This window comes from Schistocerca cancellata, chromosome 3 (assembly GCF_023864275.1).
Source record: "Schistocerca cancellata isolate TAMUIC-IGC-003103 chromosome 3, iqSchCanc2.1, whole genome shotgun sequence".
Classification (NCBI taxonomy): domain Eukaryota; kingdom Metazoa; phylum Arthropoda; class Insecta; order Orthoptera; family Acrididae; genus Schistocerca; species Schistocerca cancellata.
The window spans coordinates 740,279,072-740,299,499 of record NC_064628.1 but is presented as its reverse complement, the minus strand read 5'-3'; the positions used below and the strand labels follow the sequence as shown (position 1 = coordinate 740,299,499).

Sequence of the window (20,428 nt, the reverse complement as noted above, 5' to 3'; positions counted from 1 at the left end):
CACAACCTGTGAAGGTCTCGCTGTATGGTGGTAGAACATGGAATGTGTGGTTTTCATGAGCAATAAAAAGGGCAGAAATGATGTTTATGTTTATTTCTATTCCAGTTTTCTGTACAGATTCCAGAACTCTTGAAACCAAGGAGATGAAAAACTTTTTTTTGATGTGTGTATTCCCCATCACTCAATCAAACATCCTTTTGCCACTCTTCATGGATTCTTGTATGCCTTACCATTTACATTACAGCTTTTATTTTCCTTCTTTAGAGAGCTACACTCTCAATTCCTTCCAGTTGTTTTAGTCTGATGTCTGCTCTATCACTAAAGGTTATCTGTGATTCTCAGCAATGTGAATCTCAACAGTTACAGGCTATGGTTACTTTCAAGCTCTTACCTGTAAGATCAATTGTCTTGAAACCCGATAACCCACTTCTATAAGTCTTTGCTTTGAACTTTTCCCACCCCTTATCCATATTTCTTTATTAACTGTAAGTGCGAAAACTCATGATGCAACATTTGTTTTTCACTTTTTCTCTTTTGTACATACCATTATCTTTGGTGAGTTCAACACAATAGGAACACAGACGTAAAACATTTATTTAGCAAAAACACAACATGTATAATTTCACCATCAATCAGTAGAAATCACACACTATAGCAAGCACTCAACTTGTGAAGAAATAAAATCTAAGATAATGGCTTGTGAAGAAATAAAATCTAAGATAATGGCTGGTACTTACTTCTTTGGTACTGTGCTCACATACGGCATAACAACTTTGTCAACAAACGAACCAAAGCCAAGTCGAAAATTTGATGTAATATTTCTCATGGAATCGACTAGTAATGTTCCGAGGCTTGACAACTTATCCTTGTCATCTTCCATAGATTTAGAAAGGTCCATCAAATAGTACAGATCAACGGGATAATCTTCTGCTTGGGCATATTCAAATCTGATCCGATAGGCCTGATCTGAAAGTAATCATAAGTTTCATCATTACTTGAAATATGTAAGTTTCATGTTGCAACTATTTACTAACAGAAATATTTTTGTCATTTGAAAATTATCATTCAAATCATCATGGATGATAAACAAGTTTCTAAATGGCTAAACTGTTTCTTCCTATGATTAGTGTGATTCACATTATACTCACAGTCACATTTTTCTTTCCTTTGAGTACTGAAATGCTTTTAAAATCAGGCAATGAAATTCATTATGGCTTTCAACTCAATGAACATTATAGCTACATCTTCCACTTTTACTTATAAATTAAGTTGCAGTTACTATGTTCCTAGTGCTTCATATTTTTGGAGAACTATATGCTTTTATATAATATTCTGGAGATCATATGTTGTTTCACTAGTTTTCACTGATAATCCTAGGATGTGAAAACAATATCAATATTACTTTTATCTTATAAATAATGAAACAGAATTTCTGGCCAACACTTATATTCAAGAGGTGAAAAGTTCAGCAACATTGATATACTCATATGAAGATAAATGTGACAACACTTTCTTAGGTTTTGGAACTATTTGTTCCTTCCTCAGGAGGACAGAGGGATAGGCCAAGTAGGGAATCACCCACAGTGAGATCAAGGGAAGACAAAGATCTTCACCTACCCTTATCCTCACTACAGGTCCATCCATCTCATAGTGATTGACCAGCCTTTTCCTTTTTAGCCTCCCCTGTATATCAACAGTACTAAACCTTTCACCACCAATTCTGTCTCATAATTTACTAGTTTTATCAACTGAATTTTCATTTGATACAATCACTTTTATCTTAATGCTACATCCCTCTAAGATTTTGATCCATTCATTAATGCCTTACAATTAAATGGTGGCATGATTCATCACAGCATAAATCAGTGATATTTGTATTTTTTTGCATCAAGTGTACTGAGCATATTGCTACTATACACAGTAACTATTGCAGAGAAAAACATGGATAAGAAATTATACAGATATGAGGAAGAACTCACTCAGTCTGAGCTTCAATGACACCCTCTGAGGAGCAATCTGCACTGCCTCGGAATGGCTCTCTGCGTAGAATCCACCACCACTGCTGCTGCTGCTACCACCACTGACACTGCTGCCACCGCCACTGATGCTGCTACCGCCGCCACTGATGCTCCCGCCGCCACCACTGATGGTGCCGCCACTGCTGCTGCCGCCGCTGATGACACTTGAGCTGCCACTGCTGCTGCTCCCTTTTATGAAAGTCCCACTGCTGCTAGATTGGTACCGTGTCCTACTTCCCTTGCTCAGTTTCTGATTGAGGATTATACTGTACTCATTGTCAGGATTGTAAACATATTTCTCATCACAGTGGAGTGTCCAGTCCAGGCTGCTACTCGGTTGAAAACAACGCTTGCCGTCACGCATAGACTGGAAAGATTGAGACCTTGTACTGCAGTTCTGTGCATAACACTATTAAGTACAGACATAAATTTTAAAGTACAAAAAAGTTAAATGTTCCAGGGCAGGGAGTTATTTGGCTTTTCTATTTGGAACATATAGAGGTTTACCTGTTTTAATTCGCACTTTAGATCTATTCACACAACTATAACACACTTTGCGATAGTGATCACAGCAACTGCAATTTCACTCTTCTATTAAATGTGAGTCATAATTCTGACTTTGCTGGCAGAAAATACTATACCCTTGACATTTGTCACAAACTCATTACGGTCTATGCACAACATTTAAGAACTGGTAGAAAGATGTTCACGATACCAGGAAATGATAATAATCCCCACCCTGTTAGCACATGGGCACTGACGCAAAAGTGGTCTACATCAATAAACAGTTAGGAAAGTCCATGATCAATGTTCAGAATTTTCTATGGAATATGACACCAAATATTCAATCATGTCAGTCAGTCCTATACTCAACAATTGTTGACAACCACACAGATATCCTGCTTTCTATGATCACCTACATTGAGATAAAATTTGTGAATGGAGGATATCATAAACATTCATAGATGGCAAGCAGCACCGGACCTAAAATATGAATTCCACATGATAGTACAGAAAGAAGATTACGAAATGAGTCTCTCTGATGGTGAGGTCCCATTCTCCGAGGAGCGTAGGGGACGATGCAGGAGAACCGCACCGCTGTACTAGGCAAGGTCCTAGTGGAGGTAGTTTGCCATTGCCTTCCTCCAACTGTAATGGGGATGAATGATGATGATGATGATGATGATGATGATGATGATGATGATGATGATGAAGACGACACAACAACACCCAGTCATCTCGATGCAGGAAAACCCCACTGGGAATCGAACCCAGGACCCCTATGCTCACATAACATAAAAGCTGCAGAAACTAAAAAAAAAAAAAAAAACAAATTTTTTGAATGATTTCTTGAAGCCTTCAGCTGCCATTCTCTTTATTTTGTGTGTGATTGTCCAATTTCGGGCTTAGGCCATTTTCAAGTATCTAAAACGGAAGTTTCATACATTGGATACATTAGTGACACTTGTGATTTTGACGTAGGAACAAGTCATATCTGTAGATATACTAGGCCCATTATAACTTACTTTATGGATGATTTTTTAGGAACAGCTTATGTTATATACATCGCTGCTCCTATGGCAGCATGTTATGCTCATAAATTAATTTGAGGTGTTCATGCTAGTTTAGGAGCATGTTACTTTTGAGCAGTTGTTGCAAAGCCCTTATATATAACGTACTTAAAACTATGAAGATTATAAAAATTTTACAGAAATTTGCTACTTAACCTGCATATGCTTTTGTTCTCAGTTATATTTAATTATCGTTCATCATTGGTGTAAATATGACTGTATGTAATTTCTTTAAAATAATTTATGAGCATAACATGATGTCATAGGAGCAATGATGTATATGACATAATTTGTTACTAAAAAATCATCCATAAAGTAAGTTATAACGTGCCTAGTGTATCTACAGATATGACTTGTTCATACATCAAAATTACAAGTGTCATTAATGGTCCAACGAATGAAACTTCCGTTTTAGATACTTGAAAATGGCCTAAGTCTGAAATTGTACAATCTTAAAGAAAATAAAGAGAATGGCAGCTGAGGGTTTCAAGAAACCACTCAAAAAATTCATCGCGGCTGCGGACCCTATCACATTGAAAATTATAAAAACAAATGCTGTGGATGGGTGGAAATGAAAGTACACTTAACTGAGGCCAAGGGGCTTATGACTCACTTGAAAATATTTAATGAAACCCTAAAAAAGCCCAAGGTAGCTTGTCCTGAATACAAGTCACATCCTTTACTATCATAAGACACAAGTGTGTTTAGCAGCCTCAAGCAAGGATAACTTGCTGTGTGATTCTCATTTTATTTAGGATACACTGAAGCTACTGTGATCATCTTTGGTACAATTATGCAGAAGGTACTGCTAAGCTCATTGAGCAAGACATGTACTTGAAATATTGTGTATTTATCGGGTTTTGCACACAGTTAGCTGACATTGGGTTTTACCCTTGTCCATAAGTGAGACATGGCCCTGTTAAATTTCCTTCAAAATTCTACTTTGTAGTGTGTTACTTGTACATTAAATGAGATACTCGTTTACATCTGGATGATTATTCATTGACTGCATAAAAACTTGCATATGTTTTGACATCATCTGATTTTTTTAAACTCTTCTAAGTTTAGAAGTGTTTAGCACAGCATAATGTGTACGGATCCAATAGTGTGACTGCATTGCTTATATCTAATTCTTGCCCACTACCGGTAATTGCAATGTATATTTGACCAATCAATACCATATTTACACTGTATATACACAAAGTTGCACTGTGATTTGGGTTTATCAACCAATATTTGTCATATGTTTGTCCCACACAACTGAAGTTCACTTAATGAACATAGCCTGTTTCACTCACAAATCACTCTCTATCCAATGCGGACTACCATTAATGATGTTATGTATTGACTTTATCTGCTGCTGCTTAGACTGTCATTTTTATTATGTTACTATGTTTGTGTTTAAGCCAAACGTCGGAAACTTCAGGTTGGAATCTCACCAATATAAGGGACTTATACGTTTGTATTTACCTATTTAGAGTAACTTTTGGGATATAATTTTGTCAACTGAAAGCAGAATGACTATGTATTGAGAACAGATTTAAAAAATGGAATGAACTACTGTAAAGAAAAGTAATGTTGTGCACTTTATAAAATATAGCAGCTGTTCATTACACAATTATGGAGTCATAACTAGTCTTTACCTGATGGCAGAAAAAAAATGCATGTACATGAAGCAAACAATCAAATAAGCTTAGTTGTAAGTGAGACAAATGGCAAGCTTTGATTGATTGGTAGAATGTAGGGAAACTGCAGTTTGTCTATGACAGACATTTCTTGCAAAACACTTAATACGGCCCATTTTGAAATATAGCTTAAACATGTGGGACCCATTATGTTGGACTAATAAGAGAATGTCAAGGGTCACACAAGTGTTGAACCAATGGGAAAGTGTAACAGAAATGAAATAATTATATATGACAGGCACTAAAAAAATAAAGCACTTTATGTAGATCGACTGGAAATCTACTTAGAAACTTCCGAATAACCAGCAGTCAGCTTTCTTCAATCCTCCACATACCATGAAGTTAAGACTGAACTTAGCAGCTCACAGGGGGGCATACAAGTGACCATAGTTCCCACACTCCATTAGTTAATGGATCGGGAAGAAATCTCAAGAAGCAGTATTTTTAAAAATATCCTTTTCCACGCACTTTATAGAGAAAATATGCAGGTATGGATTTGGATTGTTTTTTACTTCTCCATTCTGCTTCTTGAATAATTTCCCCTATAAACTACAACTATTTAAATTACAGAATATTCAGGAGAGCTGTGTTATCTACACACTGTATATACTAAGCATTTTAATACATATGTCTATTAATATATTTTTTAAATGTTCTATTCTACAAATTTGCACTGACCCTAGCACCATTTTTTCATTACCATGATGAATTATGAAAATTTTAAGTTTAGTATTGTCCTGCCATAAAACAAGGTGAGCAGAAAAGTCAGTAACACAGAAAATCAGCACTATATTATTTACTAAACAATATGAACACATACTAATGTAACCTTTTTTGTTTTCTTTCACAGTCCCAGTGCCAAGGTAAGATTGGCTTACAAAAATAATATTCCTGCATAAATGACAAGATGGGAAAATAAAAAAGTTTAAAGGTACATACCGGCTGCATGCACCATGCACATGTTGGAGTCCTTATACATTCACTACAAGTTTGCTTGCTCGTGCAGGGGTTCTGTAGACCTACTGACTGCTTCTGTGCACAGATAACTGTTAGACTCAGCACCACCACTGATAGCAATAGCTGCATACGTAACCGTACCTCCATCTCCGTCACTCACCTAGAAAGTCAGAATAAGAGGAAAATAACATTAAAAAGACAATAACAGCAACAAGTGACTACTAATTAGGGAGGGTTAAGGGAAGCAACACGGGTAGATCCTGGTGCTTAATATAGACCTTCATGTCACGCAGGAGTTGGCATTAGTAAGGAAACAAACAACGGTTTGCTTCACGGGATACTAATATGATAGACTGCACACCAATCAGCACAGCAAACAGTGTGATGATGCATTGTCTGTAACCCTCTAAAATGTGATACTAGTGACATAAAGACTGACTGCTAAATCATGATAATGACTAGAGGGATTTGACAAGATCTGATCTGCATGTGAGCTGGTCATGTTGATCTCTTATTGTGAGATTTAGAAACACTCTGACCTGAGCCTGAGACTGTTGTGAGCATACCTCTGCCAGTTCATTGCTGGTTACATGTGTCACCGTACTTTCTGAGCTTTAGCAGCTAGTGTTCTGTGGGTAAGAGGCTTTGCTACCATGATTAAATGCCAGAGATGTTGGTATTTGACACAAGGAAAAAATATTGGAAGTAATGGAATGACGATTCTAATGAAATGACTTCACACACAGAACACATCCAGCCACTTTCTTCATTCATGCACACCACGTTACATGAAATATAGCTAAATAACAACAATGGGTCTTAGAAATATAGCAGCTTCTAACAATCTTTATTAGAGACATAGTGAGTGCAAACTTACAGAATGGTTCTCCATGGGGAACCTCTGATGTGATACAAGAAACGAGAGATGTCAGACACTACATGACTTTATTGAGAATAAATACATTTTCCCAGAACAAAACATATAGAAAATGGGCTCGGTTAGGACCAAATGGAAGTAAGTGTGAAACTGACTAAATGTTATTCTGGTACTAAACCACTTTAGAATTTTATGTGATTACAGACTAGTAAGTTGGTGAAGCACACACTCATCAGTGTAAAACTAACTAAAATATGTCCGAACATGCCTTGAAAGGCCCAACGGTAGCGACTGACCGCCGTGTCATACTTGGCCCATAGGTGTCACTGGATGCAGATATGGAGGGGCATGTGGTCAGCACACCGCTCTCTTGTCTGTATGTCAGTTTACAAGACCAGAGCTGCTACTTCTCAATCAAATAGCTCATCAGTTTGCCTCACGAGAGCTGAGTGGACCCTGCTTGCCAACAGTACTCGGCAGACTGGATGGTCACCCATCCAAGTGCTAGCCCAGTCCGACAGAGCTTAACTTCAGTGATCTGACAGGAAACACTCATCAGTCTGGAAGTCATATATGTAGACCATGATAATTTATTTGAGAATAGGGAGGTAGAGGAAATAAAACAGAGTACAAGTTCAGCATAATAGATAATGAAGATTATACAGACATAAATGGAAAGTTAGTAGGGCAAACAGCAAACCATAATGTAGGCAAAAGGAAATAAAATCTTAAATGGAACAATGTTAACTATTAAAGGGAAGTCAGGAAGGAAATGACATGGCAGCAATGAAAGAATGTGTTAAATTTATTAGAAAATAGTTCAAGCTAGAGACAAATTAATACAAAATTATCTTAAAACATTGATTACAGAATGTCTGCAAAGGAAGACAGTTCCCCAAAACTGAAAAAAATGCTGTAATTATTTCACTTCACACAAAAGGAGGCAAATAATAAATAAAGTGAAGCCCTACCAACTTCCACCCCTTAATATATCAAATATTCATTATAACTTATTAATCGTACGTAGAAAAAACTAAAAAAGCACTAGCTATTAATTATGAAAGGAAACAAGCTGAGGTTACGAGTGTAAATGGTACAATGGACCACCTTCAAGTTAAAAATAAAATTACAGAATGGAACAATGAGTATGAGTTAATGCTTTGCTTGGAATTCATAGGATTTGAGAAAGCTCTCAGTTTCAACAGGAGTGTACTAGTTGCCTTTGAGTGAAAGAGCACTGATTCAACTTATTTTAGTATACTGAAGGATACAGGGATCAATGTTACAGCTACCAGGATAGAACTGGCAAAGTTAACTGTGTAGTTAACAATTCAGATATTTAACTCCAGACAAAATTCAAAAGCATTACCAGTATGCAGTATGCTGGAGACCAGTATGTGCCAACCAAGATTGCAAGAGGTGGGAAAGATGCATTGTTTATCAATAGCCAGATTAGTTCACAACTAGTGTCAGCCCCTAGGCCATTCTCAAGTGATTTTGTGATTCTGTGCAAAATAGAATATATTACATTACCTCCACAAATTTAAATGTAATGATGTGAATGTAAATGTACTGGAAGTACATTTACTTGCAACAGAAATCTATGCCATATGTAATGTAATGGCAGTGTCTTTAAAGCTGTGTATTCTGTCCATGTTGGCTCACATACACTGTCTTTTGATAAATTCATTACTGTAGTACCTGTGACGAAGAAAATAAGCAAATTAAATGTACTGTTCATAAACAGGTGAACATATCCACTGCTATTCAGTTATATATTGGTGTTTGTGACAAATCAGTGGAAACAATAACTTCCACATAATACCTAGAAGTAATCATCTGGAGCAGTTTACAGTGATATGACCACATAAAACAAGTAGGAAAAGGGCATGCCTGTGTGAGAGTCATTGGAGAATCTTAAGGAAATGAAATTCATCTGGGAAAGAAGTGTCTTATAGAAAAAGATGTTTGACTGATTATTTAACACTGTTCACCAGGCTGGCAGCCTTATCAGGTTGCATTAATAGTGGACATACAGAAGATCCAACAAACAGTGCCATGTTTCAACATGAGGTCGTTTGATCACCCTGAGAGCATTATGGAGATGTCCGACAAACTCCTGTGACAGATGCTAAAAAACTGGTGTTGTGTATCTCACAGATATTTACTGCTGAAATCTCGAAAGTATACATTCCAGGTACAGTAGGGAAACATATTACTTTCTCCCACATACAGCATCTGACCAAAACTGTCTATACACACCTACATAATGCAGAACTGACCATTAGATGTCATAAGAGGTGAACCGTCCAGTATAAAGTGAGGTGGAGAATAGTGTTGTGAGTAGGGAAGCAATAACAACAGAATGGGTTGGTCAGGAGAGCTCAGTGACTTTGAATGTGGACTAGTCAATGTTACATGAATAACAGATCCACCAGGGACATTTCAGACCTTGTAAAGCAGCTCGAGTTGACTGTTAGTGATGTGATTATGACATGGAAACTTGAAAGAGGAACCACAGCTAAACCAAGACCAGGCAAACCTCATGTATCAATGGGATAGGGACTGTGGAGCACTGCGGACAGTGGTCGCAAAAAATTGAATGAAATCAGCGAATCAGTCTCGAGCTCCACAGCACTGTAGTCAGTACTACGTAGTCTGTGCTAAGTGATACTTGAGGCAGTGTGTAGAGCGGTGCCACTGGACTATGGCTGATTGAAAACAAGTGATTCGGAGCGATGGATTGCACTATATCCTCCGGAAATCTGATGGAAGGGTTTTGGTTTGGTAAATGACTGGGGAATGTTACCTGCAATCACGTCTAGTGTCAACATGAAGTACGGAGAATGTGGTGTTATGTTATGGGCTATTGTTCACAGTTAAGGTGTGGTCTCCTTATTGTGGTTACGATAATAATAAATGCAAAATGATCTGGACACACTTTACAGCATTGTGTCCTATATAGAGTAGACGAACAGTTTGGAGACGATGATTGACAGTATCAGCACGAGAATGCACACCGTCAAAGCAGCATCTGTGAGGCCAGTTTGTGAACAATAACATTCCTGAAACGGAATGGCCTGCTCAGACTCCCAATCTGAACACAATGGATCACCTTTGGGATGTGTCAGAACACTGACTTTGTATTAAAAAACTAAAGACCCGCCTCGATTGCAAAAAAAGCACCTAGTGTTAAGTGTTAACCCAGGATTTGGCGTAGATAACTACACCTTCTTCAGAACACCAATAAAACCCACAAGTGCCCAAGAAGACCTTTGTCAATTATTAAAAGAACACCACAGCTATACATTTATAAATGAAAAAGAAAAGGAAAACACAAACAGTCCGTATGTACAAAGTCAAAACCACTACTTAACTCACACCGGCCTATGTTCAATGGGCCATGACCTGCCATAAACTGCAGCTACAAACAGTCGCTCACTTACAAGCCGGACCTGCTATCTATGCACATGCACAAGACAAGGGAAGTTACTTGAATGCGCATGCGCATACAAATACGAGAAAGTTTATACATGGGTCGGGGCTTAATAGCCCTTATATTCCCAACCGTGGATCAATGTATATAAAAAAATGAAATAGATAGAACAAGAGACGAGCTAAATAGGAGATGGAACCTAAAATTACTGCACACAGTTACTTACGCTACTAAAGAAACTTATATATGAAGCTACCTATGACAACAGGAGGAACTCTTAAAAACTATACCTAAAGCCAGTAGTTAGCCTGCTGGGAGGGGGGGGGGCAGCTGAGGGGACGTAATCTGAGGTGTCATGGTAATAAAGATATATGGATAAAAGGTGAGGTGTTCAACGGGCTAAAATAACCTTCATCGTAAAAGGAAAATGAGGATAAAAAGAAAGAAGATGAACAGCTTGACCAACCGCGCTCGCCAATTAGCGCGTGCATGTGATAATCGACAGATCATCAGATTTATAAGTATGGAGAATAAAGTAAAGGCGCAAAACCTTCAAAAATTTTTCTATTTCTTAGTGGGAGTTGGTCACTGAGGATATTGTCTTTAACATGTTGCAGATGCTTAAAGATCTGCATTTCTTCCAAAACATCCAGTTTTAAGCCCTTAACCTCGGCATGAAGTAACTCGATATTAACTGGAGGGCTCGGCGAATGAGCCGTTTGCACAAGGTGTTCCGCATAAGTAGAGCCCTTAGTACCGTCACGCTTCTAGTAGGAATATGCTCTTTGTACCTGGGTTTTTAGTTTTTTAATATATTAACCAACGATTGCTGACGCGCTGGGATGTTGAAGGCCCCTTCAACTGACTTTGCTTCAGATCCCAGTGTCTAACATCACTAGCTTCTCTCATTCGGACTCTTGAGGAAGAATTGGCTACTACTCCTCCATAAACGTAAGACACATCACTGAAACTGTACGCAGCAGCGTTCAAATCTTCACAAAGGCAAAAGGTGGACACCCCATACTGAAATCCGGTAACAGGTGTCTGGATAATTTTGATCAGATAGTGTGTATCTCGCGAAATGACTAGGACGATTAAACAGAGGTCTGCTGACAATCGTTATTCCCGTGCACCATTCGCGTGTGAAAAAAGGAAAAAAATAAGGGGGGGGGGGGATAATGTTAACAAAAGTATCTTCCACCATACACCTTACAAAGGACAAGTGTGCATGTAGGTGTCACGTTCGGTTCCTTTGCCGGGGGGGGGGGAGGAGGGGGGGGGGGAATTCCTTAGCGTCTACTCTTCAGTAGCTGATGATGGCAAGAGGGGCCAGCGGAGACGACACAGAGAGGCGGAGGTGGGCGCGTCGCCTCCCGTTATCCGGCTCGCGGCACTGCTCTGAGCTCTGCAAATGGGCACGGTCCGCTCCAGTTGGCAGTTGCGGTCGCCTAATATGGTCGCGTCACGGCGGCGCGCCGCAAGACGCGGAGGCGGCGGGGGCCGGGGGCACGCCGTGTCCTTCCGCCGGCGCACTCTCGCTCGTCTCACGTCACTGCCACACGCGCTGCGTCTACACCGGCTCCCAGACCCGGTTTTCCGCGTAAACCATTTCCCAATATCGCTTCTCGTCGGGCACGCGAACACTCTTCAATTTCAATCCCCCCCGTTCAATCGTTCTTTGCTGCATCTAGAGACCCTACAGCATTCGAATAGTGACTGGATTGTCAGGTTGCCACTTGCTTTTTAAAAGATTAGTTAACGTGGAGAAAGTGATTTTGCAGGATATGGATCATCATCGGCTGTACATCGGAATGACGACAGTGAAAATTTGTAACGAACCGGGACTCGAACCCGGTTTACCCGCTTTACGCGTGCTGTGGCCTTAACTGCTTCGGGCATCCGTGCATGAATCACGGTCGGACCTAAACTTCCATACGTCGTCGTCCATGTGGTACAATCTGCACTTGTACGTTACATATATTCCCGTCCAGGAAGGTCACATTTATTGAGAGTCGAGGATCTGTTATTGGCGAAAAAATACGAAATAGCTGCGCCTATTTTATTAAGGAGTACGTTACATTAAGAAGCACATGCACACATATCCGAGGGAACATTGCTTCGTATTTCTTAACAAGAAAGGCACAGCAATTAGTATTTAGTCGCCAATAACGCACTCTCGATTCTCAATAAATACACTACTGACCATTAAAATTGCTACACCAAGAAGAAATGCAGATGATAAACGGGTATTCATTGGACAAATATATTATACTAGAACTGACATGTGATTACATTTTCAAGCAATTTGGATGCATAGATCCTGAGAAATCAGTACCCAGAACAACCACCTCGGCCTTGATACGCCTGGGCATTAAGTCAAACAACTTGGATGGCGTGAACAGGTCTAGCTGCCCATGCAGTTTCAACACGATATCACAGTTCATCAGGAGTAGTGACTGGCGTATTGTGACGAGCCAGTTGCTGGGCCACCATTGACCAGATGTTTTCAGTTGGTGAGAGATCTGGAGAATGTGCTGGTCAGGACAGCAGTTGAACATTTTCTGTATCCAGAAAGGCCCGTACAGGACCTGCAACATGCGGTCGTGCATTATCCTGCTGAAATGTAGGGTTTCGCAGGGATCAAATGAAGGGTAGAGCTACGGGTCGTAACACATTTGAAATGTAACGTCCACTGTTCAAAGCGCCGTCAATGCGAACAAGAGGTGACCGAGACGTGTAACCAATGGCACCCCATACCATCACGTCGGGTGATATGCCAGTATGGCGATGACGAATACACGCTTCAAATGGTTCAAATGGCTCTGAGCACTATGGGACTTAACATCTGAGGTCATCAGTCCCCTAGACTTAGAGCTACTTAAACCTAAGGACATCACACACAGCCATGCCCGAGGCAGGATTCGAACCTGCGACCGTAGCAGTTGCGCGCCTCCGGACTGAAGCGCCTAGAACCGCTCGGCCACCACGGCCAGCCATATACGAGTACACGCTTCCAATGTGCGTTCATCGCGATGTCGCCAAACACGGATGCGACCATTATGGTGCTGTAAACAGAAACAAAATTCATCCGAAAAAATGACGTTTTGCCATTCGTGCACCCAGGTTCGTCGTTGAGTACACTATCGTAAGCGCTCCTTTCTGTGATGCAACGTCAAGGATAACCGCAGCCATGGTCTCCGAGCTGATAGTCCATGCTGCTACAAACGTCGTCGAACTGTTCGTGCGGCTGGTTGTTGTCTTGCAAACGACCCCCATCTGTTGACTCAGGGATCGAGACGTGGCTGCACGATCCGTTACAGCCATGCGGATAAGATGCCTGTCATCTCGACTGCTAGTGTGATACGAGGCCGTTGGGATCCAGCACGGGGTTCCGTATTACCCCCCTGAACCCATCGATTCCATATTCTGCTAACAGTCACTGGATCTCGACCAACGCGAGCAGCAATGTCGCGATACGATAAATCGCAATCGCGATAGGCTACAATCCGACCTTTATCAAAGTCGGAAACGTGATGGTACGCATTTCTCCTCCTTACACGAGGCATCACAACAACATTTCACCAGGCAACGCCGGTTAACTGCTGTTTGTGTATGAGAAATCTGTTGGAAGCTTTCCTCATGTCAGCACGTTGTAGGTGTCGGCGCCGGCACCAACCTTGTGTGAATGCTCTGAAAAGCTAATAATTTGCATATCACAGCATCTTCTTCCTGTCGGTTAAATTTCGCGTCTGTAGCACGGCATCTTCGTGGTGTAGCAATTTTAATGGCCAGTAGTGTATGTTCTCCCTAGAGTGTAGGTTGTGACACAGGGACGAAAACATATGAAGGGCTTATTTCATTTGTGGTACAAATCCATTACCTCCACTTTTCTGCTTATAATGCTTCTGAAATTAATGATCTAAACAGAAAGAAAGGCTCATCTCTAGCAGGAAGCCATATGCTTGAATATTTCTGGTATCTCAACTGCAGATTTTTCAGCGCTCATTTAACTTTAGCACTTTGTACCTCAAAATGAACAAAAATGGACTTGTACCAGTTTTGAAATAAGACCTTCATATGGAAGTTTGTGTCCGACCGTGATTCATGCCGGGATGGCTGAAGTGATTAAGGCGACTGCTCGCATAAAGTGGGAAATCTCAATTCCAATTCACGTCCGGCACAAATTTTCATTGTCGTCATTCCAATATACAGCTGATGGCGGTCCATGTTCACAACTGGCAATACATCTCCTGTATTTGTTAACGGCTGCAGTCGTTGCAGAAGTGCCTTTTCCATCGGACACGCATGCATATCCGAAGGATCACTGCACTGTAATTCTTAATAACACAGGCACTGCTATTTCGTCCTGCCTCGGGCATGGATGTTTGTGATGTCCTTGAGTTAGTTAGGTTTAAATAGTTCTAAGTTGTAGGGGACTGATGACCTCAGAAGTTAAGTCCCATGGTCCTCAGAGCCATTTGAACCATTTTGAACTGGAAATAACCGATTTCAGTTATAAATACCATCACACGAAGATTTCAGGCCACATGAGGAGCCGTGGTGCGTAGCCGCTATGTAATACAGTAAGGTATCATTTACCGTCTTGGTCTAGTGAAACAGAAGGTAAATTGTGGTTTGGACTGTTACTTTTTATCTCCTTTTTTAATTGAAGAGAAGCACATTTTGCCATCATTTGATAGAATGTTAAAATTAATTACGATATATTTGCTGAACGAGCAAAATCGAACCGCCCGGCAATAAGCTTGTATCTCGTGCGGTTGGATGTTTTGTAAACTGCTGTATTCACTCTGTTTCGGTGACAGAGGCTCTCTTACATAATCAGCAACTGGTGACAAAACATTGATTCATGAAATGAGGTTCTTTCACCTTTGAAAGACACCGGGGGACTGGATACCTAAGTAAATAATAGATCACATCCGCTAATTCAGTGAACGGGAATGTGTGTTTACTGACTGAGAAGTTTCCTAGCCATTCGAAGTCTCCAAAGGTTGAGTACAGTGAAAGAGATACTCCACTGCACGGAATTAAGCGGATGTGATCAAGACAGTATTTTCTGCGATTTATTTTGGTCTGAAGATCACTGTTCTCCTCCTAAGGTCAAAATGACCTCATTTCACGGATGTTTTGTCGCCAATCATTGGTTGTGTACGAGGGCCTTTTGTCACCGTGGGCTCAGCAGTTTACAAATGACTACGCAAGATAAAATGTTATTGCCAAGAAGTTCGATTTTGCTCATTCAGCAAATATACTGCAATTATCTGTTTATATACCAAATAAAGATAAATTGTACTTCCGTCCAATTAAATAAAGGAAATAAAAATAAAATGTAAAAGTACAAATCGCAATTCATTTACGTTGTACGGTACCGGCGGTAACGGGTTTCAGCACTACACCAAGTGGGTCATGGATGTCACAGCAATATTCATCGGATCCTTTCCGAGAAAAATTACGGACGATCGCAAAAGATATATTTGTTCGGGACAGCGAAGACGATTGAGGCAAACAGGTAAACGCGACATCGAATATGACTTTCAGGAATTCAGTTTTCACCTTTCACTTGTTGTGTCACATGAAAACGTAGTGTCTGCACAGGAGCGGCTCTCGACTAGCTTTCTGCACAACGTTGCCGGATTCCCCCACATGCAGTCAGTCTGTTTCACTATATCCATTCTTTTAATGCTTGTCACTCTCGTCAGTGTTTAAATGCACTCACACAATTGAGTCATCTTAATACACCTCCCATTTTCGCTGCTGTTATGTGGAATGCACTTTGCAAAGTCAATTAAGCAGGACAACCCAACAAAAAAAGTATAGAGTAAATTCGGCAAAGTAATAATTTATAATTTAAGTGCGAAGGAATTTAACCCTGTCGACTTGAAAATTGGTCCTCTTTAAATTACACGAGAACTTCTATTTCCGGAAAAAAACAAGCTAAATTTTAAGCACAGAGACACTATGGTTGTATGTAAAATCGTCCAGAGCCTATTTTATGGGATGTCATGTTTTTGGGTAGTAGCTTACATAAAATGCAAAATAATTGTCAAGTAGGTACATAAAAAAATCGAAAAGCAGAAACGAGAAGATACATGTAACAATTCGTTATCAACATTGAGAGATAACATGAACGAAAACCTCGGATGCTGTTAAAAAATACTTCTTTATTACGTTTCTATATATAAGGTACGAGTGTTGCTGTAGTTTTCTTCCCAAAAAGATACAGTTCATACTATTTTGTTGTGTTTTACCATGTTTGTAATACGGACCCTTGATTATGGTCTTTCGCTCAAACCAGTCGCGTAAAACACACACACACACACACACACACACACACACACACACACACACACATTTCAACAATAGCTTACGGCGGCCTACGAGATGCCATTTTCCAATGGTACGAAAGCTGCAGAAGGCGTCGAGCAGAAAATATGACCCGTGCGTCTCGTTACTTGTAAAGAGCTGAACGAAGGAAAACCGGTGGATTGCGGCACAGAAGAAATCAAGGTATGAGACGGCGCCTGGTTGGCAGTACAGTCAGCCAGAGCGTATAAATTCCGATGCTGCAGATGGTCCCGCGACGAAGCGTGCAAAGGTCAGTTCACGCGTTACCTTCGCGACCCGCCTCAACGACCAGTAGGTAACAGGAACTTGGCGTGATTTCATAATGGTATACTTCTGTAGCGCACATTATGCTAAGAATTCATCCCCATAGTAAACCTCAAGATCACTTATGAAGACCTTACCAACAACCATTAAAGCTGCACCAAACTACCAACTATTTGGTAAAAACGGAGTTTACGCACTACGCAGTCTATGCATCAATGACGTGCAAAGTGATCTCACGATATTAGAAAATGTGAGTAGAACTGCGGGTGTTTGAGGTATTCGAATTTATACAGCTGCGTGACCCGTCTCTAAATTTGTCTTCATAACAAGGTCTTACATGATAATACACAGTCTCTGCTTCGTACTGTCTAAATGCAAAACCACTGAACGCTTAGTATTTTTTCCTTAAGCACATAATTTACTAGGTTTCATGAGACCATACGAGCCAAAGCCACTTGATCATGGAACAGACGGTATATAGTTTACATAAGGCTTAACAGAACATGTACAAACAAAAGAATCAAAGAATTAATGAAATACGAAAAAAATTGTGGGTGTAAATACCAATCAATAACACAACAAAGAGAAAAGTTTTCAACTACTTCGAGGAACTCGTGAACGCAATACAAGGACTGTATGACAAGGCAACCTTTCAGCTCAGATTCAAATAGGTTTACATCTATACTCCGCAAGCCACCTTGCGGTGTGTGGCGGAGGGTACTTTGTGGGCCTCTGACACTTCCCCTTTCCTGTTCTAGTCGCGAATAGTTCGCGGGAAGAATGATTGACACTAAGCCTTCATGTGGGCTCGAGTTTCTCAAATTTCGTCTTTACTGCCTTTTCGCGAGATATATGTAGGTGGAAACACTAAACCCGTTGATTCTTCTAGGACCGTTCACTCTCGAAACTTTTAATAATGAACCATAGCGTGATGCAGAACGCCTCTCTTGCAGCGTCTGCCACTGGACTAAATGAACCTGTAACGAAACGCCCTGCTCTTCTTTGGATCTTCTCTATTTTCTCTATCAGTCCCATCTGATACTGATCCCATAATAACGAACAATACTCAAGTATTGGTCGAACGAGTGTTTTGTAAGCTACTTCCTTTCTTGATGGACTACATGTCCTGAGGATTCTTCATATGAAACATAGTCTGGCATCTTTCTTACTCGCGATTAATTTTATGTGGTCGCTCCATTTCAAATCGCTCTTTATACATACTCCTACATATTTTATGGAATAAATGCTTCTAGTGATTGTTCTGCAATAGTGGAATTACAAAATAAAGGGTCTTTTTGTTAATGTATTCGCAATACGTTACAGTTGTTTCTGTTCAGGGTCAATTACACTCGCTGCACCAGGCGTCGATTCTCTGCAGCTCTTGCTGTATTTCGCAATTTTCTAGCGCCGAGACCTCTCCATTTACAACACCGTCCGCGAAAAACATGGAGCTTCCGACGTTATCTACTTGGACATATATAAACGGTACACTGTAAAAAGTGGTGGTTCTATAACACTCTCCGGGGGATGCCCGATGCTAAATTTATGCCTGAAGAATCCTCTCCCTTCAAACAAAATGACACACTGCCTCCTGTTTGCTAGAAACTCTTCAGTCCAATCATATAGTGGGTCAGATATTCCGTACGCTCATATTTTGCTCCTTAGGCGGCAATGTGGAATCGCATAGAATGTCGTCCGCACATCAAGGGACATGGCATCTACCTGGGCGTCTGCCTGTATCTACTCCTTTCCTGGTCTCGTGGACGAACAGTGCGAGATGGGTTTCACACGATCGTTGTTTTCGAAACCGATGATGGTTCCTACAGAGGAGATTTTCGGCCTCCAGAAACGTCATAATATGCGAGCATAAAACACGTTCCAAAATTATGCAACTGACCGACGTTGGAGATGACATGAAATGAGCGTTTGGCGTCATTGGTCGGGAGGCCCCTTACGGGGCAGGTCCGGCCGCCTTGGTGCATTCGACGCCACATTGGGCGACCTGCGCGCCGGATGGGGATGAAATGATGATGAAGACAACACAACGCCCAGTCCCTGAGCGGAGAAAATCCCGACCCAGCTGGGAATCGAACGAGGGCCCCTTAGGACGGCAGTCTGTCCCGCTGACCATTCAGCTACCGGGGCGGACGTCCGAGTTCTGTGCGTCTGATCGATGAACCTTCCTGAAAACGCGAATGATCTGCACTTTTTTCCAATCGTCAGAAATACTTCTCTCTTCCAAAGACCTACGGTACTCTGCTGCTACAAGAGGGGCAAATTCCTTCGCATACTCTATGTAGATTCCTTCTGTTGGGAGATTTCAGTTGCTTTTCTAACTCATGATCAATTATTTCATTACTGTCATTGTGTCATTCGTGCGACGATTTAACTGAGGCATTACAGTGCGATTTTCGTCTGTGCAACAGTTTTGGAAAATGACGTTTAGTATTTCGGCCCTTTCTGTTTCGTCCTCCGTTTCAGTGCTTTTGCGGTCACACAGTGTCTGGACAGGTAACTACGATCCGTTTACTGATTTAACGAAATACCAAAACATCTTAGGATTTTCTGTCAAGTCGGTGGACAGAATTTTACTTTCGAATTCGCCGAACGCTTCATGTGTTGGGATGTATCACTCCACTTCTTCAAATCTGCTGGAAGGCATCTGCCGAATAGTGCGCTTAAGCGAATATCGTTTTACCGGCCAGTGTTCACTTCATGAATGTTGCAACGCCTTTTGAATGAATCAATATTGAAGCTTCCTGGCGGATTAAAAATGTGCCGCACCGGCACCCGAAACTGGGACCTTTTCCTTTCACGGGCAAGTGCTCAACCGACTGAGCTATCCAAGTACGACTTACGACCCGCACTCACAGCTTTACTTTCGCCAGGACCTCATCTCCACCTTCCAACTAGGCAAAAGCCCAAGGTTCGAGTCCCAGTCCGGTACCGTTTCTGTCTGCCAAGAAATTTCGCATCAGCGCCTCGTATTCCGCTACAAATTCTATGATGGAATATAGAGGGCAAATCAAAATTCCTAGTACAGAGTTATAGATGCTGTAGAAGGGACTCGGGGCTGCAATATTTGGTAATAAACCTAAGTCTAGGTTTAAACCTAGATAAACATTTTTGAAAGATACGCTGCGCGTGCATCAACCAACTCTTATCTGCGTGAGCAACACACGCTCGAAGTGGAGACCACTAGTTTCGTTGCACTCAATGTATCTGTGAACAGTGTTCACATACATACAGTCCAGAAG

At 40.9% G+C, this 20,428-nt stretch overlaps 1 protein-coding gene across 2 annotated transcripts in view; it reads right to left on the bottom strand.

Annotated features, from left to right (window-relative positions):
- Positions 1-20,428, bottom strand: part of LOC126175743 (integrin beta-PS) — a 130,744-nt gene that overhangs the window by 27,247 nt on the left and 83,069 nt on the right. For both annotated transcript variants that reach the window (XM_049922698.1, XM_049922697.1), the window contains exons 2-4: positions 6,214-6,391; positions 1,980-2,385; positions 738-966 (exon numbers count right to left, since the gene is read on the bottom strand). In XM_049922698.1, the coding sequence (XP_049778655.1) occupies positions 738-966; positions 1,980-2,385; positions 6,214-6,378 (800 nt within the window). In that variant the 5' untranslated portion in view covers positions 6,379-6,391. The remainder of the gene's footprint in view (positions 1-737; positions 967-1,979; positions 2,386-6,213; positions 6,392-20,428) is intronic.